Source organism: Diceros bicornis, chromosome 39, assembly GCF_020826845.1.
Source record: "Diceros bicornis minor isolate mBicDic1 chromosome 39, mDicBic1.mat.cur, whole genome shotgun sequence".
Lineage (NCBI taxonomy): Eukaryota > Metazoa > Chordata > Mammalia > Perissodactyla > Rhinocerotidae > Diceros > Diceros bicornis.
Genome location: NC_080778.1, coordinates 1,631,140 through 1,656,120, shown reverse-complemented (window position 1 = coordinate 1,656,120; position 24,981 = coordinate 1,631,140). Strand labels below are relative to the sequence as shown.

Genomic DNA, 24,981 nt, shown 5'->3' with positions numbered 1-24,981 from the left:
TTTTTCATCATTATAAGCATATCCTTATTTTAGAAACCTCGAAAAGCTAATTGCACACATCTAATTGGAAATTTGTCTATCTGGAATGATTTTTTTTAAGTGTTGTTCAAGAATCAGTAAGTGAACTTAGTATTTCTTGGCTATATAAGAACGTTTGACTCTCCAGAATCTTGCAGATCATCTTAGAAGACTCTTTTACAAAATGAAATGAGGTAAAGTGATACATTTCATGAAAAGAATGTGCTATATTTGACTCACTCCATCATTTGTTAAACAATTGTAGTGAAGCTGTCTTGTTTCAGCTCCTCTTATATACACTTTTGAAGGTTTTCATCTTGACACTTGATGTGTACAGATCAAGAAGGTCTTATCAAATCTTAGAGCTTTCTGTGGGTGGTACATGGAGTCACCAACTGCTGTACAAGTGCGTAAACGTGCACTTGGTGAGGAGACACTGATGTGGCCACCAGTCTCTGGACCAACCTGTCTGACGTCAGGGATCAAGACAAATGGATTTAAAACCTCAGTAGTGGCGTTTCCTCCATTTGTAAAGATAATTTGAAGCTTTGCCAAATAAATGTGTGACAAATACACATGAGTCACAAGCTAATGGTTGAATTTTGTACTGACTCCTTTTTATAGCCACATTCACTGTATTTTGAATGCATTAGATAGAAGCAATATAACTGCCATTTTGCATGAAATTAGATGACTCATCCATGTAAGTGTAGACTTTAATATTTTGAGATGGCAATGCATTCTACTCTGTTTATATCTGAAAGAATTTTTTTTGCTTATCATAAATAGGCTGTTGAAGTTCATCCAGCCAGAGTAAAGATTCAATTTGCATGTGAGTAGTCCAGGTTTTAAATTTTGTTTTCTCTCAGCCGGGAATTCTCTATCAAAAAGAGAATGCTAAATAAATATTCATTTAAATTAAACTTATGGATTAAAACCTTCACAAGTAAATTTAAGACATAAGATGCAAGTTAATTTCCAGAAGTTTCACCTCTCATATCCTGAGAGAAGACACAAGCCAGACAGTTTTATGGTTTTTCTTACCCTAGAAATATGCAAGGAAAATAATCATAGGATAACTCTAAAACCTAGCTATTAAAATACTTATTTCCATATAAAAAGCACAGAAAAAATGCCATAGCTTAAGGTCTAGTAGTGTCTTTATTCATTCACTCGTGTTTATAGCTGTAAAAACACAAATGGGCCCATTGCTCTGTTACTAATGAGGCATGTCCAGCAACCTTCCACCCAGGGGTTGGGTCCTTCCAGGCATCTCTCAAGACAGTATTCAGAGTTGTCATTCATAGAAATGACCTTCTTCCCCACTCATATGCTCTGCCCTCTGGGGCTCAGTCCCTCCTGAAAAGCTCCTAGGCTTTTCTGTCCATCTGTTTACACAAAGACTTTTACCAAGTTATGTAATTAGGTTTTTGAAGCTGATGTGTTTTAGATGCAATGCTAGTTGGTGACCTAGAGACCAGATCGCTAGTTTAGGTCTCTGGATTGTTCTTTGAAACATCTCAGCTTCCTGTGGAGCTGTGGGTGAAATGTAAGGGCCACTCTTGATCTTTTCTGGCAGAGTCTGTGTATGCCCATGACCTAGATGAGTGTGTGTGTGTTTGTGTGTGACAGGGAGAGAAGAGCTCTCTTCCACAGCAGATAGTTTTAGCTGCTCTCCTCTGAGGTGATCTGCCTTCTAATTCTGATCAAAATATGTTTCTTCTAAACTGAAATTACTAACAGTTTCCTTCGTGTTTGGTAGGCTCAACTCTCAGGTTGTCACACCTGAGTTAAAAACCACTTTGCTTAGAGAGAGTTTACCAGTAGAAGAGAACTAATCTAAATGGTCCTTCAGAGAACTTCACACCCTCCCTGGTTACCTATCAACTGAGAAATAAATTTCTGGGTGGATGGGAGGAACCGACATTTTACTGCACTTAGGAAAAAAACAAGCTTCCAGTTAAGGCCTTTGTGTAGAATCTTCAGAGGCTCTCCATGTGTTGTAGGGATGTATTACTTGTGGCATAAAAAGATGATAACCTCAGAATATGTTATCTTCTATTAAAGACAAAGATCCTCACGTTCTGGAGGAAGCTGTTGAGATGTCTTATCTCATGCATTAATGTACATATAGACATTTAATACTTATTGCTTAACTAAATAAGTTATTGATTGAAGTTAGGATTAAAATTCTCTGATATTAAAGAGATTTATGAGGGCATGGTTTTTCAAACTCGTGGTTTTCTATAATCTGTTATATATCATTAGACCATCTCAAGAACCAATTTCTTTATTATGGTAAGTTATTCTTTTTTTGTCTGTAAGTGATTGCTTAGCTTTTTGTTGAGGAATGTTGTGTGGTATTTAGTCTTTGCCTGCGTCAGAATCACCTGGAGGGCGTGTTACAACAGATACTACCCCTACCCCTGGAATTTCTGAGATGGGACCCAAGAATTTGCATTTCTAACAAGTTCCCAGGTGATGCTAAGGCTGTTGATCTGATAAAAGATAGAGGGGAAATAAAATAAAACCCATCAATCCACAAGTTGCTTACCAGCTTTTTTCTTCACTTACATGTCGCAACCTCTGGATGCCGAGACCTGAATAAATCATTCCCTCTGTCCACATGCGTTCACTGGTACCTGCAATTCTGGGTGAACTGTGAGTTCCTGTATGGCCCCGCTGCAGAAGCCACGCTCTGAGATCCTATCCTTTTCTATTGCAGTGAAGAAGGCATCAATCTGGAGTCTTCCTCTGCCCCAGCCTGCTATGTCCCCTAACACCTCTTAGTCCATGACTTCTTCCATCCCCACTGCAGCCTGAGTCATCTCAGAGCACAGACCTCATCACAGGATTCTTGGAGGCTAACCCTTCTGTTTCTTCCCATTGCTCTCAGGATAGAGACCTTGGCCACCATGTCTCCTGGAACTTGCCCTTTCCTTCCTCATTATAATTAATTCCCACTAGCTCTTCACATCTCTCTTCCTTCCATGGTGCTCCCTCTCTTCACAGTTCAAGTCCTCCATTGCATGATCTCAGAGTCTCACACTTATGGTGGGTGCCTGTGTGCTCCAATGGATTGTGCACTCCCCATGGGCAAACACTGAGTCTTTCTCATTCCCCCTGATGTCTCCAGCACCTGCTGTGATGGCCAGCATGTGGTTGTTCCTCAAAAGTAGATGTCCAGAGCGTGGTTGGTGGGACATTTGGATTGATGGATAGGAGGGAGGAAAACAGGGAGGGTTCTGTCAGATACCCATTGCTGCCTCCTTTCAGTCCCAGAAGTCATCTCCTTCATGGAGCAAAGCCCAGCCCAAAGGTTCCTGGTCATCTCTTCCATGGACACTCTTCCCGTGCCCCTGCCCCGATTTGCTTATTACTCTTTGACCTTCAGTATTCCTCTGGGAAGACCTTCATGGTCTTTTATCACAGTGTGTTCGTATAGCTTTGCCTGCAAGCTCTTCCAAAAGAGTGACTGTCCATCTTTCATATGGGGTTTCTCAGGACCTAGCAGCGCACCTGGAATTGCAGGCATCAGTATGTGCAAACTCTCGGCCTTCATAGAAACTTTTGTGACAATATATGTGAGGAAAAGAATGGTACACAGTTGTCTGGTTTTATTTTTCTTACCCTCCTATCTTTTATTAAACATACTTGTAAGTATCTTAGCTGGTGGTATCTCACCTGGGTATCTAAGCCCATTCTATCCAGTTTTGTCCCTACTGGGAGTGAATAACAGGCCACAAGCACTGTCATCATTATATGTTTGCTCAGGAAGTCTCGCATTTATCACTGCCACCATACTTGATTCTAACTAGATCTCATGAATGTTATTTTTTTGTATTAAAGTCTTATGTGTAAGCAAATGAAACACGAGGTAGAATCTTTCCACTGTCCATCTCAGTGCACTCTGATGGGGACTTGGCTTCTCAGCTGTGTTCATAAATGTTTTATATGCATTGAAAAAAGGACTAGAGGCTATATTCTAAAATATGGTTATGTCTGGAAGGTAGGATTGTAGATTCTTTTTATTTTCTCTTTATGCTTTTCTGTTTTTCTAAATTTGTTATAATGCATGACTTTTATAGTCACAAAAAATGTTTTTCAGTTACCTTAGTATTTTTGAAATAACTATGATAATGGAATATTCATCATTTACCTTAGATCAGGGGTTGGCAAACTTTTTCTGTGAAGATAGTAAATATTTCAAGTTCTTTCAGAAAGTTTTCAGATAGTACAGATAGTAAATATTTTGGGTTTTTTGGGTCATGTGGTCTCTGTTGCAACTACTCAACTCTGCATTTAAAGTACACAAGGAGCCGTAGACAATATGTAAATGAAGGAGCACAGTGGTCTTCCAATACAACTTTATTTAGGGACATTGAAATTGGAAATCATATAATTTTCTTATATTGTGACATATTTTTCTTTTGATTTTTTTCAACCATTTAAAAATGTGAAAACCATTCTTAGTTTATAGTCTGTACAAAAACAGGCAGTCTGTAAGGTGTATTTGGTCCATGAACTGCAGTGTGCTGACCTTGGTCTAGATGATTATTATAAACACCTGAAAAGTGTGTTTCTAAGACGTAATTGCTGACCCTGGTGATTATCTTGGAATAGTATCTCTATCTTAATAACTAGTGCCATGGATTTTTTCTTTTTGACAATTGTCGTCAGTATTTTCTTTCTTTCAAGAGAAAAATGATTTTTTTCTCCAAGATAAAGAATGAAAGTTTTTTTTTTTTGTTGGAGGGAACACTTCAGCCATTTCAGAAATGCAAGTAAGTTTTGCTGGGTTGTTTCACTTCTGATGGTGGGAAGTACACGACTGAAATACTAAATAATGTGAAAAATGTAAGAAAAAACAAAGAGCTTCCCTTTTTGAGACATTTAATTCTGATGCCATTCGATTTTGTTTTTTTTTCCTTAGTAAACATTTAGATCCAAGCCATCTTTGCACTTCATGCACATGTTAGAGCCCAGCAACCCTGTGGAAAATTACGCTGCTGCTCTACGGGACCCACTTGGCCCAGAATGGCCCCCTGTCAGCAGCAGCAGAGGGCTGTGTGTCTTCCTCCAGACTACGTTTTGACAAAAATAAATGACGAAGCGTTTTTTCTTTTCTTTTCTTTTAATAATTTAAACGTATATATAAAATATAGAAATGAAATACTAAAAATTGTGTTTTAGGGCTTTTTGTTTGTTTAATAGTTTTAGTGACATGCTTTCCAAAACATGGGCCCGCAGAAGCCTGCATCCAAGTCCCCAGGTTGTTCATTGCAGACTCCCAGGTACCACACCTATCAGAGCAGAATTTCTGCATGCGGAACCCAGGAAAATGCACGTATAATCTCTGCAGCTGATTCTTTCGCAGACTGAGGGTGAAAACCGCTGATCTAGGGGAATAGAGGGCAAGCCAACGGGTGAATTGGAGGTGCGTCACCCAAGCGCTGCATCGCGCCTGTGTCTCTCTCACACCCTGATATCTCAGGGTGCTCCAAAAGGCGTTCTGAACAATCCAGGGTGCAACACAGGTAGGAAAAAAGCCCTAGTTTCCCTCAAAACATGGGCCATTAAAACAGAAAAATGTTTTCAATGAAATACGTATGTGCCAGCCTTTTAGGATTTTTGCTGGTTTAAACCAGGAAGCTCTGTTCATGTTTACTTTCTAGTTCCTTTGAGCTTTAAAGCCCAAGGATGTCAGGAAGGGAAGAGGTTAGTGTCCTTTATTCTTTTATTGTAGTTCTACAAGAAGCATGTTATAATTTACTAGTGCAAAGAATAATGGTAAATGGACTTTTTTTTAACTAGGGGGAACGCCTAGTTTGAAACTATTGTGGCTGAACCAAGAGCCAGGAATACAAGCCCGGCGCTTGGACACACTCCTGGCCTGTTTCGACCTTTCCTCCTCAAGAGAAGAGCTGCAGGCGGTAGAGAGCCCTTTTAAAGCGTTGTGCTGCCTCTTGATCTACCTCTTTGTGCAGGTAACCTTGGCTCCGTGTTCTGATCGCTGCAGTCGCTCCTCACTCCTGGCCCTCCTCTCTCGTGAGATGCAATGCTCTGAGATATAGCCATGGGTCAGTCCTCCACATTATCTCTGTCCAATGTCTGTTCCATGAACGCTAGTCCTATGAAATGCTCTAAAACCAAAACAAGGGTTCTGTGTTGGCATATGTTCAAGAAGCCCTGTCTGCTCTCAGCCTTAGAGGTTTGTAATGCACATGAGTGTGATACAGGCTTGGGAAATCTCGCAGATGAAGGAACCTGCTTTCGCTTTGTCTATGCTTTCTAAGCTTTTTGGACTGTGGAGTACCTCCCCTGTGCTCTTGTCACTGCTTGGGTGCTTGTTATGAACGCGGTAGTATCTACTTCCTGGAATTATGGGCAGTCATATTATAGAAAACATGAGAAGTGTTTGAGAGGTGCCCAGCGAAAGGTCCACGAGGATCATCCTCAGATCCTCAGCATTAGTCTTCTCTTCACCTACTAACTTCGGGGTCATGTGCTGCATGTCAGGAATGCAGCACTAGGTCCTAATAGATATCCCTCAACAAGTTGGACAATTTCTTTTTCATTAGTTTTACACTTAGTTTATATGTGAAAATTATAAAGGCCAGTGAAAAGATTTGCCTTTAAATAGTGTCCCATGTCCACGATAATGTTTGGACACCTCAGTAGAAGAAGGGCCTTACTCCCTCCACCTCCCAGCCCCTTCTTCTCCCCACTGCCCTTCCCCAGCTGTATTTATTTTAAAATGACTTTTGGGCCAGCCCCATGGCTTGGCGGTTGAGTGCGAGCGCTCTGCTACTGGCGACCCGGGTTCGGATCCTGGGTGCGCACCAACGCACCACTTCTCCGGCCATGCTGAGGCCACATCCCACATACAGCAACTAGAAGGATGTGCAACTGTGACATACAACTATCTGCTGGGGCTTTGGGGAAAAAAAAAGGAGGAGGATTGGCAGTAGATGTTAGCTCAGAGCCGGTCTTCCTCAGCAAAAAGAGGAGGATTAGCATGGATGTTAGCTCCGGGCTGATCTTCCTCACAAAAAAATAAAAATAAATAAATAAATAAAACGACTTTTGTCTCACTGTTGTCATAACAAGTCCTCTATAATCAAGTGTCTATTTCTTTAACCTATTTAGACTTTCTCAAAACTCTTGGCCCTGTCAAGCTCTCTTGTCTTCTCCTCTGATCTCCAACTGTGACGTCTCTTGGGTATGCTTTGGCATAACCATCAAATTTTCATTTGTCTGGAATAGAAAGTTATGTGATTTTGTTTTTCAAACCTAAATTTACTTTAAGAATTATTGTCTTTAAGGAACTTACTGTTATTATAGAATTATATTTCAAGGGAACCTTATACTGACTTTTCCTTTCTAAATGTCCTATTGGCTCTGCCATTCTATAGCTAGATCTACATTTTGCATTTTGTAAAAGTGTGGTGTGGGTAAATAGCTCTTAGAGATGTTATTGCATCGATATTGGTTTCACATACATCAATGTAAACTTCAGTTTTTGCGTTACTGTTTTGAATAGAACATTTCTTTATTTGCACCAGACTTAGCAAGTATAAATTAATAGAGGACAGCAGGATTATTTAATATCTAAGTGTAAAAATATATTTCTTTTGATATTATTTATTATATATACATGCATATATTACCAGTTAATATTTTCTGTCCATTGTTTATTAAGCCACAGGTGGCTATGGCTGAAGTTGAGCCATAGTGGGAATTGGGAAGTGGAGGATAACCAAGAGCTGAGTTTTCTCATCCATAAAAATAAGTGTGTTTTCTTTTTAATACTGTTTGTGTCTATATGGATAGTAATGCCATGTGTTAGCACTGCTAGGACATACATTTTGAGTTATTCTTTCCAGCAGGAGAGATGGGTTGTTGACCCCTTCGCGGTCACTCAACAGCTCTACTTGGTTATGAAAAACCGCTTCCAGCAGAAAGAAACCCAAATCGCAGAACAGTAGCTTTACATCTCATATGTTTGTATAAACCTGAAGCAAGACAAGCATCAGGGGGAAAATTTCCACTTTTACCTTCTTTCTATTAACAATTGCCTTTTAAATAGAAATCTGTTGAGTTTAAGTTAGTATGAGATAGGCTCGATGTTGGTTTGACTTAAAGGACACATTTAAATTGGAACTTTTTAAAACTGGAAAACAACAAATCCACACATCAGTGGTATCCCATAAATTAAGATTATTATTCATGGGGATAATTATTCTCTCAGGATTAATAAGGCTAAAAAGATAAATTTATGAAAACGTTATACCTTTTTATATAGTTAAGCCTAAATTAGGTGTTTTGATGTGCAATATGGCATACAATTACATACTGTTCAGTGTACAAAACCTATAGAGAAACTAAATGCTCTCATTTAGTCCAACCTCCAAGTTAACAACAAAATTTTTATTAAAGGCTTATCTGAGAAAATTCTCTGGAATGGTAAGTTTACATCGTAGAAAGTGTACATATTTTTTATAATGTATAGTAGAGCAAATACTTTATAATAATAATATCCATTATGTGTAATTCTAAAAGATTGCTATCACTAAGAATCAGGCACCCTCTGATATGTTTTAGGTTGTTAATTACAAAGATGGTGGCAGAGTATGAAATTGGTTAACTGTGAAAAAATATGACATGTGAAATAGTTATTCTTTTCTCATGGGTTGGTATTTTAAAATCAGCCTTCTTTAAAAGTTGCTAATGGCAAGAAGCAGAATTACATGCCAACAAATCTCAGTCTAGATGGAGAGAGATAGGGGGTTATGGATTTTAAAAAAATATATTCTCTGCTTGGTCTTACTTCTGTAGATTGGGATCATTTTTCTTGGTCATGAGTACTACATGTTTGTAGATTTTTTATTTTTCCCTGAAATAATTATAGCTGTCATTTATACAAAGTCAACAACTGCTTTGGAGTAAAAATGGAGTAGGATAGTGATGGGGTCAGTGAGAATGTCCCTAGGTCTTAGCAGCACTCAGTGTCTTCTGCCGGGTGGAGGTGACGGTGCAGAAGTACGTGCCAGCTGAGAGCCGAGATGCCACCTTCTTCCAAGAGAGATTGGGCAGATCATGGTTAGGGGAAGCAGGAGTCCCCCATGAATAGTCTTTCTGATTTATGGTGGGATTGTTTTTGCTGGGAGTAACCGTATTAGCCATTTTTATCACCCAGGAGGAATCAAAATTGTTCTCCATGGGTTTGTTCTTTTCTTATTTTTTTCCCTCAAGCCTTTACTTGCCACGCATGTGTTCTCCTACAAAAAGAAGTTCTTGTATTCTTAGGATGATAGTGGAACTATTTTTCAAGTGGGTACTATAGTGCTTTTATCTGGCTGGTAGAATTTGGTGGCTAAACTAGAAAAGTCGCTGCCTCATCATCCTCTGCGGAGGTGGCGCAGTAGAGCAGTCTGCTGTCAATAGTGTCAGCCTGGCTCTGTCTTCTTTGGTCTTAGGTCCTCTCCTCATTTCCACAGTTTACTTGAGACCCAGCTGTTAATACCCCGTTTGTCGCTTTCTCCATGTCACTGTCTCTCCTTGTTTCTCTCTCACACTTTGGTTAGACATTTTGATTCCACAGAGGATAGGATGGGACTCATTTTTTGAGGATCCTGGTTTCCTTTAAACTGGATCCAAGGACACAAGTTTCATCTGGGCTGGTGAGGATAGATGTTTTTCCCAGCCCTGACCACTCCAGCTCAGGTCAGCTGTGGGTGCTTTCTGTCTGGAAACCCTTGAATTGCCACCTCTGGACATTTGTGCCAAAAAATGATCACTATATCTCCCTATGCCTCAGACTTGGTGATAGCTCATGATTCCTCCCAGGCGTTCTGGAGCTTTCTACTTTGTTAGCAAGTAACCAGGCTCCTTATGCAGCTTCTGTGGGCATCGTGGAGAGTTTTACACCAGGACTGTGGACGGAGGTGGCGGAGGATGCTCACCTCCACCTGCGTTTCCTCTGCTGCTCGTCTGCTGCCCGAAGTCTAGACACACCAGGTGTGGGCGCCTGTGCTAGTGTTGAGGTTCATTTGCCCAGATTTTTCCCAGTACTAATGCTGGGCTCTCTCTCTCCCTTTCAGGTGGACACTCTGTGCCTCGAGGATCTGCATGCTTTTATTGCTCAGGCCTTGTGTCTCCAAGGAAAATCAACTGTGCAGCTTGTAGACTTACAGGTACTGGCATGACTGATTGATTGTCACAATTCTGAAGACACCCTGCCCTGACCAAAGGGTCAGCGCTCTTACCAGCCCTTTTTGTTTTTCTAATTTTGGTGGATATTTCACAGAAAAGATCAAGAAGGCATGTTTAGTCAATTTGTTTTCATGATACAGTGGTGTGGCTTCCTCTCTCAAATAGCTGAGCCCAGAGTCCTGCCAGGTTCGCAAAAGTTGTGAAGCTGTGTACAGGTAGTGTCCCACACTCCAGAGCTCTTTGTGAGCAGCTGGATCAAATGCTAACAAGTGCAGTTTTGAGGGACTTGTCTCATTCTTAATACTGTCTCAATATTCTAGTAATTTGAAGAGAATAGTTTGATGCTTTATAAACCTTACTAACTTTGGGAAAATACAATGCCTTTTTCTGGTGTTAGTAATTTTGGCTTGTACACATCCTGTCCTGCCTGTTTTGTCTATGGGCCTTGTCTCCCACACCACAGTGCCTGCTCTTGGAAGGTGGGTCGCATCACACCTCCCAGGTGTCCGCTCCCAGCGTCTTGCTTATTGGGTGTTCAGTAAAGATGTTTGATAGTGGAGATAATGCACTTTGTTGAGGAGGTCCATGTTCTGTACTGTTATATTCAGTGAAAAAAACTAATAAATTTTATTTATAAGCAATATCTTAATCTAATCTCAGAACTCTTACATACATTCATAAACTAATTCCTGTAGCAGTCCAATTAAACAAACAGTGCCAGATTTTTTTCTTTTGTATTAGCAGTTTTATTACATCATTTTCAAAGAAGTTGTTTTTAAAAGTGAATATTTTTCAGGGCCGGCTCGATAGCGTGGTAGTTAAGTTCACTCACTCCACTCTGGCAGCCCGGGGTTCGCAGGTTTGAATCCTGGGCACAGACCTACGCATGGCTCATCAAGCCATGTGTGGCAGCGTCCCACATACGAAATAGAGGAAGATGGGCGTGGATGTTAGCTCAGGGCTAATCTTCCTCAGCAAAAAGAGGAGGATTGGCAACAGATATTAGTTCAGAGCCAATCTTCCTCACCAAAAAAAGAAAAAAAAGTGGATTTTTTTCCTCCCTTTGGCAAAACACAATTTTAAAAAGTGAGTTTGAGTTATTAGTAGGTTAATACTAATTCTTTTTTTTTTTGATTGAGGTATAATTGACATACAATGTTATATTAGTTTCAGAAGTACCACGTGGTGATTGGATACAGTCATGCATCACTTAATGATGGGGATACATTTTGAGACATGCTTCATTAGGCGATGTCATCATTATGTGAACATCATAGAATGTACTTAACACAGACATAGACGTACAGCCTACTACACACGTAGGCTATATGGTACTAATCTTATGGGACCACCATCATATATGCAGTCTGTTGTTGACCAAAATGTCATTATGCGGTGTATGACTTTATTTGTATATATTAAAAAATGATCACCACAATAAGTCTGGTTAACATCCATCACGCACATAGTTACAGAATTTTTTTTTCTTACAATGAGAACTTTTAAGATTTAGTGTCTTAGTAACTTTCAAATGTGCTATACAGTATTATTTAACTATAGTCCCCCTGCTGTACATTACATTCCCATGACTTATTTATTTTATAACTGGAAGTTCGTACCTTTTGACCTCCTTGACCCATTTGGCCCACCCCCATCCCCTGTCACTGGCAACCACCAATGTGTTCTCTGTATCTATGAGCTCAGTTTTTTGAGTTTTTTTTTAGATTCCATATGTAAGTGAGATCATATGGTATTTGTCTTTCTCTGTCTGACTTATTTCATTTAGCATAATGCCCTCAGTGTCCATATATGTTGTCTCAAATAGCAAGATTTCATTTTTTTTATGGCTAAATAATATTTTGTTGTATATATATACCACATTTTCTTTATCTGTTCCTCCATCAGCGAACACTTATGTTGTTTCCATGTCTTGGTTATTGTTAATAATGGTGCACTGTTCATGGGGGTGCAGATATCTCTTTGAGATAGTGATGTCATTTTCTTCAGATACATACGCCAAAGTGGGATAGCTGAATCATATAGTATTTCTATTTTTAATTTTTTGAGGCACCTCCATATTGTTTTACATTGTGGCTGCATCAATTTACATTCCCACCAACAGTGCACAAGGGTTCTCTTTTCTCCACATCTTCGCCAACACTTGTTATTTCTTGTCTTTTTGACAATAGCCATTCTGACAGGTGGGAGGTGATATCTCAGTGTGGTTTTGATTTGCATTTCCCTGATGATTAGTGATGTTGAACACCTTTTCATGTATCTGTTGGCCATTTGTATGTCTTCTTTGGAAAAATGTCTATTCAGATCTTCTGCCCATTTTCAAATTAGAATGTTTGATTTTTTGCTGTTGAGTTGTATGAGTTCTTTATATATTTTGGATATTAATCCTTTATCAAATATATGGTTTGTAAATATTTTCTCCTATTTGGTAGGTTGCCTTTTCATTTTATTGATGGTTTTGTTTGCTATACCGAAGCTTTTTAATCTGATGTTCTCCTACTTGTTTATTTTTGCTTTTGTTGTTTATTTTGCTTTTGTTGTTTATTTTGCTTTTGTTGTTTAATTTGCTTTTGTTGTCAGATCCAAAAAAGTCATTCCCAAGACTGATGTGCAGGAGCTTACCGCCTGTGTTTTCTTCCAGGAGTTTTGTGGTTTCAGGTCTTACATTCAAGTCTTTAATCCATTTTGAGTTTATTTTTGTTTATGTGGAGTAAGATAGTGGTCCAGTTTTATTCTTTTGCTTGTGGCTGTCCAGTTTCCCCAACACCATTTATTGAAGAGACTGTCCTTTCCCCATTGCATATTCTTGGCTCTTTTGTCATAAGTTAATTGACCATATATGCATGGGTTTATTTCTGGGCACTCTGTTCTGTTCCATTGATCTAAATGTCTATGTTTATGCCAGTACCATACTGTTTTGATCACTATAGCTTTCTAATATAGTTTGAAATCAGAGAGCACGATGCCTCCAGCTTTGTTCTTTCTCAGGATTGCTTTGGCTATTTGGGGTCCTTTGTGGTTTCATACAAATTTTAGGATTGTTTGTTCTATTTCTGTGAAAAATGCCATTGGAATTTTGATAGGGATTGCATTGAATCTGTAAATGGCTTTGGGTAGTATAGACATTTTAACAATATTAATTCTTCCAGTCCATGAACACAGAGTATCTTTCCAGTTATTTGTGTCTTCTTCAGTTCCTTTCATCACTGTCTTATAGTTTCAAGTGTACAGGTCTTTTACCTCCTTGGTTAAATTTATTCCTAAGTATTTTATTCTTTTTGATGCAATTGTAAATGGGATTGTTTTCTTAATTTCTCTTTCTGATAGTTTGTTATTAGTGCAGGGAAATTCAAGAGATTTTTATATATTGGTTTTGTATCCTGCAACTTGACTGAATTCGTTTATTGATTCTAACAGTTTTTTGCTGGCGTCTTTAGGGTTTTCTATGTATAATATCATGTCATCCATAAATAGTGACAATTTTACTTCTTCCTTTCCAATTTGGATGCCTTTAATTTCTTTTTCTTGCCTAATTGCTCTGGCTAGGACTTCCAGTACTATGTTGAATAAAGTGGTGAGAGTGGGCATCCTAGTCTTGTTCCTGATCGTAGAGGAAAAGCTTTCAGCTTTTCGCCATTGGGTATGATGTTAGCTGTTCACTGTCGAGTATGAACAGCTGTTAGCTCTTCCTCCCTTTGGCAAAACACAATTTAAAAAGTGAATTTTGGGTTATTAGTATGTTAATACTATTTCTTAATACTAGGCTGTAGCCCTAGCTGCATCGCCTTCCTTCCAGGCCCGTGTCCTGCTACTCTGCCTGTCTGTCCCTTAGCAGCTGCTAAGCTGCTTTCATTATATAGCCCAGGACCCTCATCTCTTCTGCTCTTCCCTCCCAATAAAATGAAACAGCCATGCAGAAGGAGAAAGGAACTTGGAGGTCATGCTGTCTCCTGCTTTGTTGTACATATGGGGAAACTGAGGCAGTGTAGGCAGCACCAGCTGGAGTCCAGGGTCATGCACTGGGCTGTCACTTGCTAGCTGCATGACCTTGAACAGTTCTTAGAAATGTGCAGTGGAACATAACTTCTCCCTCTTGTAAAGTAAGGGGATGCCGTATGTGCTTGTGCCAGGATGCTCTGTCCTTGTCAACACTGAGTGCGCCATGTCACCCACACCTTGTTATTGGCAGAGCCCGAGTGAAGTGAGGGCTCTTGATGCCTGACCAGTATTCTCGCTTCTACCCTTTTCCTTGAGAAAGATCCTGTTACTCGGAGTGAAGAGGCCTCAGGGAAGGCACACTTTAAAAGCAGACTTGAACAGGAGCACACACCCTCCTGCCAGCTCTCTTGGGCCTTCCTCTTGCCAGCTGTGGCATCTCCAGGCAGACCAGGCACCTTCCCATTGTTCTGGCTCTTTCCAGCAAAAACAGGACCCATGCCAGCTGTTACTCATCACTGCCCCTTTTGAGTGCTGCAACTGGGCGCTCAGGTGAAGCACAGGTGAAGAGTACTCCAGTGACCGCCACAGCCACTATGGAAAGTGTCCCAGGAGGAGGGAGGTGCTTTTCCCCCACCTGCTGTGGCACTGAAAACAGAACTCGATTTCAGTTGCCTACTCGTCAGCCCAGGGCTACTATCCCTTCTGGCTTCCCAGGTTGATTGTGGAGATGCCGTGAGAGAGCAGGGCAGGCTCTCCCAGGATGAGACCCTTCTGACTGCTGAGGGGCACCTTGTCTGAGAGTTGGCTGTGGCTTTGGTTCCAGACCCCTTGTCTTCACCACCAGCTCTAGAGCCACATGGCTTCTGGGCCTGGTGTCCCTGCTCACTATGCTCATGGGGAATTTTTAAAATGCTCCATTAGTTTTTTACCCAGAATTATTTTTCTTGTCCCAACAGCTCAAATATAGCTTTAAAACAATACACGTATTTACATATTTGTTAAAAAATCCAGGTGATTGGATTGTATATGTAAAGATTATATCACATATTTATTTATACACACATTCATTTACAGACATAGAAGTCTGCTATGTATGAAATCAAGGAATACAAGAACCCTTAATCTGCAGTAATTATAAAAAAAAAGAAAAAAGAAGGAAAGCAGCATTAATTTTAATTTTAAAAAAACAAAAGTCTAGCTTTCTTTTATAATGCACACAGATAGCAAGAGACACCAGTCTCACCGATACTGAGAATGCGCTAGGAGCTGAGCTGTCAGTGTCAAACATCCCAGTCCTTTCTTCCCAGTTGTAGCCTTGTCTGCCCTGAACGCTGGTTCCGTCTCTGAATGTCTGTAACTGTGTGTGTGTGTGCAGCTTACAGAGGACAGTTCCAGAGGACGTGGTCTGTTGATTGTACTTTAAATAGCTCACACTTAGTTTGTACAGCCCATGTGAAAACACACACATATATCGATAGAGATACAGATAATTTAAGTTAGAATCTCTGCATTGTTAGGAGGGAAAGACAGTTAAGCAATAGACTGAATTGTAGACAAATAAGTAGCCTGTGAAGTCTCCCTCTTTAAGCAGCTTTGAGGGGTAGAGTGACTCTTGGATTCTTCTGTCTTATCATTGAAGACGGGTTACCTAGGGTAGAGGAGTGATCACATGTCCTGTGTCACACATCATGACATATGCATTCCTGTGAACATTCACTGATCCGTCCCCAGTTCCTGTCCATCGTGTTGTGATGGCATCAGCCCTGGACCTCCAGGAATCCCGGCTCACAACTCAGTTCTGTGCACAGTGTCTTTTAACTTGGGCATACTGTGCACTTGTCTAGGATATAAAAGGGGTAGAAATAGCTACCGTGTTCACTCCACAGTATTTTGTCAGATTTGGGTGCCTGCCCAGAGTATTTGGTAAAGTTTTCTATAAAACATACGATATTAGGACTGTCATCATGCTGAGCCAGATAGAGCACCTCCCAGACCTGGTATCTGCACTCAGACAGCATGTGCAGAAGCTGTCCTGTCCCTTCTCAGAGTCGGTTGGGGACTCCCCTCCCAGAGTCAGGAGGAGACTTTATGTTTTCACTTGCTCTCTTTATTGGGGGAAGAGCCAAAGCCAACTGCCATAGGCTTCTTTGTCTGTCAGCATATCTCTGCTGTGACGATGGGTCCTTGAAACCAAGAACCCTACCCCGACCTCTGCCCCTGCCGGCTTTGACCCCAGCCTCCTTCCAGATGGAAGGCTGGCTGTGAGAACATTCCATTCACCTCTCCTTCCTGCACCGAGGGCTCAGGGAGCACTGTCTGAGCCACCCCAGAGGCTTGAGCTTTTAGGAGGTGGCAGCGTCTTTTCTGGTGCTCATCCCTGCTCATTGGAAAGCACTTGGTCATTTTTGGTTGGGGAATTAAAAGGTAAAGGAATAGAAGTTAATGGAAGGGAAAATTCTATTATAAAATTCAAGCCATACCACGTTAGAAAGTGATGTATGGTAGGCATTATATTTCATTGCCACTGTGAGGACTTTTCGAGATTTACTGGACACGGAACTATTGGGGCCCATGCTGTTATTGTGGGTGTGCAGAGTGAATTACGCCAGCACCAGCATGTTCTCCGTGTGCAAAAGGAGCACTGGCCGGTCGATAGGTGGAGTAGGAGTGCTCAGACCCGTGAGCTGGGTGTGTGCTATTTAAAGTCAGAGCGTGAAGGTTAATCATTGTCCGTGCTAGCAGCAGCTCTTGGTTAAAACATTCTGTAGAGGCCTCAGGCAAGGCCTGAAGCCCACTTTTTACTTTATTACAATCCTGTGTCTTCTGGGCACTCAGTTACCTAAGAAGCAACTTCACTGGGATAGCTGATCACACCAGCTGATCGTGGCATTCTCACAGTGAGATAGCATCACATTTATTAAACATGAACCTCCTTTCTTTGAAAAGATAAAAAAAATTGACAAACCTTTAGCTAGATTCACCAAGAAAAAAGGAGAAAAGGCTCAAATAAGTAAAATCAGAAATGACAGAGGAGAAATTACAATGGACACCTCAGAAATACAAAAGATTATAAGAGAATACTATGAAAAGCTATATGCCAACAAATTGGACAATCTGGAAGAAATGGATAAATTCCTAGAATCATACAACCTTCCAAAACTGGATCAAGAAGAAATAGAGAATTTGAATAGACCAATCACCAGTAAGGAGATCGAAACAGTAATCAAAAACCGCCCCCAAAATAAAAGTTCGGGACCAGACAGCTTTCCTGGTGAATTCTGCCAAACATTCAAAGAAGACTTAATACCTATCCTTCTCAAACTCTTCCAAAAAATTGAGGAGGGGGGGAAGCTCCCTAACTCATTCTATGAAGCCGACATTACCCTGATACCAAAACCAGACAAGGACAACACAAAAAAAGAAAATTACAGGCCAATATCACTGATGAAGATCGATGCAAAAATCCTCAACAAAATACTAGCAAATCGCATACAACAATACATTAAAAAGATTATACACCATGATCAGGTGGGATTTATTCCAGGGATGCAGGGATGGTTCAACATTCACAAATCAATCAACATGATACACCACATTAATAAAATGAAGAATAAAAATCACATGATAATCTCAATAGATGCAGAGAAAGCTTTTGAGAAGATACAACATCCATTTCTGATAAAAACTCTGAATAAAATGGGTATAGAAGGAAAGTACCTCAACATAATAAAGGACATATATGAGAAACCCCATAGCTAATATCATCCTCAATGGTGAAAAACTGAAAGCTATCCCTCTAAGAACAGGAACCAGACAAGGATGCCCACTCTCACCACTCCTATTTAACATAGTATTGGAAGTCCTAGCCAGAGCAATCAGGCAAGAAAAAGAAATAAAAGGGATCCAAATTGGAAAGGAAGAAGTGAAACTCTCACTATTTGCAGATGACATGATTTTATATATAGAAAACCCTAAAGAATCCACCAAAAAACTTTTAGAAGTAATAAACAAATACGGTAAAGTTGCAGAATACAAAATCAACATACAAAAAATCAGTTGCATTTCTATGCACTAACAACAAAGTAGCAGAAAGAGAAATTAAGAATACAGTCCCATTTATAATTGCAACAAAAAGAATAAAATACCTAGGAATAACCTTAACCAAAGAGGTGAAAGATCTGTATACTGAAAACTATAGAACATTGCTGAAAGAAATGGAAGAAGACACAAAGAAATGGAAAGATACTCCACGCTCTTGGATTGGAAGAATTAACATAATTAAGATGTCCATACTTCGGAAAGCAATCTATAGATTCAATGCCATCCCTATCAAAGTTCCAACGACATTTTTCACAGAAATAGAACAAAGAATCCTAAAATTTGTGTGGAACAACAAAAGACCCTGAATAGCTAAAGGAATCCTGAGAAAAAAGAACAAAGCTGGAGGAATCACACTCCCTGATTTCAAAATATACTACAAAGCTATAGTAACCAAAACAGCATGGTATTGGGACAAAAACAGACACACAGATCAATGGAATAGAATAGAAAGCCCAGAAATAAACCCACAGATCTATGGACAGCTAATCTTTGTCAAAGGAGCCAAGAACATACAATGGAGAAAGTCTCTTCAACAAATAGTCTTGGGAAAACTGGAGAGCCACATGCAAAAAAATGAAAATAGACCATTACCTTACACCATACACAAAATTAACTCAAAATGGATTAAAGACTTGAATGTAAGACCTGAAACCATGAAACTTCTAGAAGAAAACGTAGGCAGTACACTCTTCGACATCGGTCTTAGCAACATATTTTCAAGCACCATGTCTGACTGGGCAAGAGAAACAATAGAAAAAATAAACAAATGGGACTACATCAAACTAAAAAGCTTCTGCACAGCAAAGGAAACCATAAACAATTTGAAAAGACAACCTAACAGCTGGGAGAAGATATTTGCAAACCATACATCTGATAAGGGGTTAATCTCCAAAATGTATAAAGAACTAATGCATCTCAACAATAAAAAAAACTAACAACCCAATTAAAAAATGGGCAAAAGACCTGAACAGATATTTCTCCAAAGAAGACACACAGATGGCCAACAGGCACATGAAAAGATGTTCAGCATCATTAATTATCAGGGAAATGCAAATCAAAACTACAATGTGATATCACCTCACGCCCTTCAGAATGGCTGTTAATTAACAAGACAGGAAACAAGTGTTGGAGAGGATGTGGAGAGAAGGGAACTCTCATACACTGCTGGTTGGAGTGCAAACTGGTGCAGCCACTATGGAAAACAGTATGGAGATTCCTCAAAAAATTAAGGATAGAACTACCATACGATCCAGCTATTCCACTGCTGGGTATTTATCGAAAGAACATGAAAACACCAATGCGTAAAGATACATGCACCCCTCTGTTCACTGCAGCATTATTCACAATAGCCAAGACATGGAAGCAACCTAAGTGCCTATCAAGGGAAGAATGGATAAAGAAGATGTGGTATTTATACACAATGGAATACTACTCAGCCATAAGAAACAATGAAATCCAGCCATTTGTGACAACATGGATGGACATTGAGGGTATTATGCAAAGTGAAATAAGTCAGAGGGAGAAGGTCAGATACCATATGATCTCACTCATTGAGTAGTAGATAATAACAACAAACACATAGAGACAGAGATTGGATTGGTGGTTACCAGGGGGAAGGGGGCAGGGAGGAGGGTGAAAGGGATAATTAGGCACACGTATGTGGTGATGGATTGTAATCAGTATTTGGGTGGTGAACATGGGAACATGATATAATCCATGCAGAAATAGAAGTATAATGATGTACACCTGAAATTTATACAATGTTATAAACAGATGTTACCACAATGAACAAAAAAAAAAAGAAAAAAAACAAAACATGAACCTCTTTATTATTTTCTTGCTGAGTCTCTATTATGTGAGTTAAAAGAGCCATCTTTAACTTTAAGATTCTAATCGTCTGTGTCTTCATTAACTCCTTGTGCTGTGTGTGAATTTTAAACTTTCATAGTTTAATAATTTAAGTTGTAAAAATTGCAGAAATAGTTTGGAAGGTCACTTAAATGAGTCAACTTTACTATACACTACAAATGTGGGTGCTGCTGTGAGCCCTCCGGCCTCAGGGGAAGGCCTGTCTCCACCTTGGCCTGGAGCCCATCCCCCCATCCCTCCTTGGGGGTTTGCTGTGTGAGTTAGCCCCTGTCTCTCTCTCTTTTGTCTTCATCTTCATCCTCTGTCTTTAACTTCATCTCTTCTACTAGCTCTGTTCCCTGGTTGATAAATTCAACTGTTGGTCACTGAAAAACACCAAAAACTTCTCCTGCAACAAAGATTTCCGCTGAATCTGTTGCCCTTCTCTGTTCTTCAGAGGAACCCGCAGGAGACATCCTGTGCATATACTCTCTCTGCTTCATTTCCTCTCATTCGGCCCCTTCCACTGAGAGCTCTGTCCCACTGTTACCTGAGATGCTGAAGCAAAGGTTAAGAAATGCCCAGTTGCCAACTCCAGTGGGCATCCAGGCTTCTGCCCTGACCTTGCCTCCTTCAAGCCTGCACCGCATCTTTTATTCATCTCTGTTAAGTAACACCTTTCACATTCTAGACTTTTTTATAGATGTGCTTGCTGAGACCTCACCTTAGACCACCTGTGTTGGTAGGTCTGGAGTGGAGCTCAGGGCACGTTGTTATGGTGGGGACCTGTGGTTTGAAGCCTGAGTGTCCCATTTACGGATTTTCATGATCTCCTTCCTCTTTGAAAGGAGGGACAGTGTTTTCGCTCCCCTTTGTTTTCCAGGGCCTGGCACCCTGCTGACATGTGTGGGTTAAATTGATACCTGCAGCTTAAGTGTACCTGCACATCTGCTGACATGCGTAGAGTCCGTTTGATTCAGCAGAGTGGTTCTGTCAATCCAGGCCCCATCTGAGGAAGCCCCACCTTTGCAAAGTTCCCTCTGTCTCTGGCGCTTCTACATAGAGTTCCCAGCAGAGTTGGAGTCAACTGGATTGGGATGCCCTGGGGCTAGGGATGCCAGTGGACCCTCCAGGGGCTGGCACTGCAGAAAGGGAGATGCATGAGGCCCCTCCCTCCCTCACTGGCCGTCCTCTTCAGGTAACTGGCGACTTGTAACCTAACTGCTGGATTGCCTGGAAATGCTACTTGCTTGTAGTCTCTGGTGGGCAAACTAGAATTATGGAAGCCGAAGCCCCTCTGCACATGGGGGCGTGGATGGCTGTGGAATAGATTCACTTGATTGGCTCCTGGGTTGAAAAGCAAAGTTTACAGCATCAAAGTGAGGGAAGGAGTGGACAGAGCAGAAGGGGCAGAGGAGGGCCTAGAACAGAGAGTTCTGTGTTATCCCATTATGGCAAACCCACACTGTTTCCTGTCTCCTGCGGCTCCCGCCTGGTGCCTTGCTCATGTTGATTGAATATATGTATTTGTTTTTGTGAAGCTATTCACGCTTTGCGGCCATTTGGATTTTCTGAGACCAAAATATTATAAGCCAGAGCTAATGGGAGACTTATATCTCCATGGTTCCACCTGAATGTAGAGGATGGAGATTCGAGTTGAACTTGGGAATTTCTGAAGGACAGTGGCAGAAGAAATACCAGTGTCTATTTTCTCGTTGGTCTTCTAGATTGTGTTCTTGCCTTACCAGGGACAGCGTTTATCATCTACAGCATGTGTTCTTGGCTTTTTAAAACTATGTAATACTTTGCTTTATACTATTTTATAATTATTTTGTATCTGAGAGATTTGTTTCCACAACTAAGTTGTGTGCTTCTGAGGGCTGGGACGATATCTTATTCTTTTTGTAATCCCCAAGCACCTAGCATAAATAGTGCCCAGTCATGCTTGGTAAAGCGCCTTGTAGCAGTAACTAAAGATCTCTAAGGAGCAGATCTGCAGCATGCAGTTTTACCTATGTGTTGTCTGTTGTTAACACGGGGCCGTCATCCTGCTGGAGCCCTGTGCTGATGTTTAACAGGAGAATAGGAATAAAGAAATATGGCATTTTAATATTTCAGGAGGTGATTTTCTGATTCTGAATTGTGTCTTGGACTTCATCCTTTGATTTTGTTCCTTGTTCTCACATAATGTGCATCTGAAAAAAGAAGTTGCAAGCGAGGTTTTAAATGATAACCGGTGTCAGACCATGAACCCATGGAGGAAAGAATTGCCCAAAAAAAAGGGCCCTGATATTTTCCATTCATGAGATATATTCCTCCTCCGGAGGGAGTTCACATCAAAGAGTTGTTGGCCAGAGCAGAGTGGTGTGAGAGAACGTGCCTGCAATGCTTAAGGGGCAGCTGGGTGCAGGGGCTGTTTCTCCAGGCAGATTGTGGAACGGAAACATGCATGCTCTGCTGAGCGCATCAGAACTGCAGAAGTGTCTTACTGTTGAGTTCTTTCAAGTGTTTTCCTGTCCTCACTGTTTGATGGAGTGATTTGTGACAGACTCTTAGCAGTTTTGGTAAAATAAGTGCGTGCTTAGAAATAAAAGGGTGACTGATGAATCAAAGGATCTGTTTCCAGCAAAGGAACAGTAAGTTCTTTTGTATGATAATGGCAATGGTCCATCTCTTGGTCTCTGGGGTACCCTAAATCAATTAAGGAAAAATAAATGAATAAGCAAAATGTAGATTCAGTCAAGTGCTGGCATCGGTGATATGTGGAGAGTCTGGGTTTGTAGGATAAAATAAAGCCTCTGCAGCTGTTAGGAAGGGGCAACTAAATTACTTCTACTAGGAATTAGATTCTTACTGGCTGAAGGCAGAGTAAACTTAGGAGATGAGACCTTGAGTAGGGAGGGATCAGGTATGGGGGCTGAGAGGTGCAATGTGGATGGTGGAAGCTGGTTACATTCTGACAGGGAAGGGCTGAGATTTCTCCAATGGGTTGATTAGCCACCCAGCAGTTTCCTTACCAGAGTTTCCACTTGCTCATAAAAATAGAGGTTTTTTTTACGTGGACTTGAAAGAGGTGATTGCGAAAGGGGCAAGTTAGGAAGTGGCGTCAGCCGGTGGTGACCTGTGCTCTGAGTGGTGGGTGTTGGGGGACAGAGGCACGCACACCTGCCTTCGTGCACTCCTGGCTGCCTGCACCTGTCAGGAAGCCCATTGTTCCTCTGACAGGAGGCTGAACTTCACAAATGAGGCAGGTGATGGGGTAGGGGCTCAGAGAGCCAGCCTGTTCGGGTCTTCTGCACAGAGCAGCCTCGGCGTGAGACCTAAGCTCTAGTGGGATGGACGGGGGGTTGTGATGGTCCTGCCAAGGCATAGAACTTCTGAAAAATAAACAACCATGGTAAGGAGTGCTCTCTAATTGCAGGCTTTTGAAAAAGCATTTTGCACACACAAGTAACTTGTTAGAATAAGTCTGTAAAATAAGCACTGTCACTGAGCCTTTATTCGTCTTGTAGTCTGGTTGATATGGACATGTGTCAGAGCACAGAGTTCACGCAGGTCGTTCCACTCCCACGGGTGAGCTTGCAAACTGTAATGAGAGAAGAACGAGCTCAGCCCACACTGTGTCGTCCTTTCTTCTCATTTATATCAGAAGAGTGTCCAAAAACAGTTCTGTAAACCTGGAAGAAGTCACTTTTAAGTGTGTTATGAATTTTGACAATTCTGACTTCAAACAGAAATTTTTCTTTTTAGGTTATAGAGAAGCTATAAAGCTCACCAATAGAAATTTAAAATAAAATAATTCTATGCCACTGAATCTCCAAATCATGTCTTTATCTTGCTACAAATTAAAGTTAATGCAACTTTCAATGATGCTCTCACTCTGTCAAAAGCTTAAACCAGGGGTTGGCAAACGCTTATGCCAAATCCATCCTGTCATCTACTTTTGCAGGGCCTGTGAGCTCAGAATGGTTTTTACATTTTTAAAGGGTTAGGGAAAAATCAAAGAAGATTAATGCTTCATGATGTGAAGATGAGTGTCTTGGCAGAGGTTCCTTGAAGGAGCTGAAGTGAGGATGCACATTCTCTGACTCTTGAGTCCAGCTCTACCTAATTCTCTAACACGCCCCACCCCGTGGTGAAGCCTGGGTTTGGGGGTCTCTAGGGGTCAGGGACAGTGGCTTATTCATTGTTGGATGCTCTGTATCGTCTGTTGGGTGCTGTACAAATATCAAGTGCTTAGTAAGTTTTGATACTGAAGATAATGTTGTCCATGGAGCTGGAATACAGTGGGACCGTAGAGACAGTGAAGTCAAGCTCCTGTGCCTTTGGCTCAGGTGGGAGAGTGATATGTTGAGGTCAAGGCACCCATGTGTGTCGGAGCCACATTAAGAAGCCAGGGCCCTGAGTTCCACCTACTGTTCTCATTGTTCCGCATCGTCTCCCCAAACATCCAAGTACCTCCAGAGTGATCAGCGAGTGCATCACATGTAAAAAGCAAATGTAGAAATCTTCCGTTAAAAGATCTTTACTTAATATTGTCCTTGCTGGTGAATCCTCACCTTCTGAATCAAACACTAAATCCTGTAGATAAAATCAAAATGCTCTGAGGAATATTGAGATCACATTTTTATAGCACATCAAAATAAAGCCCTTTGCTGGTTAAATCACTGAAATAGCCACAGAAATACAAGATTGTGTAAATAGATATTCAGAGATATTTAGAAATATGCTTTCGTTATTAGGCACTCAAAAAGTTGATGAACGAATGAATAGTAGAAATAGACTCTATTGAACATTTTGCTAGACTTTTTAAGTTGAATAAACACAGAAGATGAGTTCCCC

The 24,981-nt window shown here is 40.8% G+C and overlaps 1 protein-coding gene across 6 annotated transcripts in view; it reads left to right on the top strand.

Annotated features, from left to right (window-relative positions):
• The window catches only part of FAM120B (family with sequence similarity 120 member B), a 91,531-nt gene that overhangs the window by 33,886 nt on the left and 32,664 nt on the right, over positions 1–24,981 (top strand). For all 6 annotated transcript variants that reach the window (XM_058533952.1, XM_058533951.1, XM_058533955.1 and 3 more), the window contains 2 exons: positions 5,833–6,005; positions 10,122–10,214. In XM_058533952.1, coding sequence (XP_058389935.1) covers positions 5,833–6,005; positions 10,122–10,214 — 266 coding nt within the window. The remainder of the gene's footprint in view (positions 1–5,832; positions 6,006–10,121; positions 10,215–24,981) is intronic.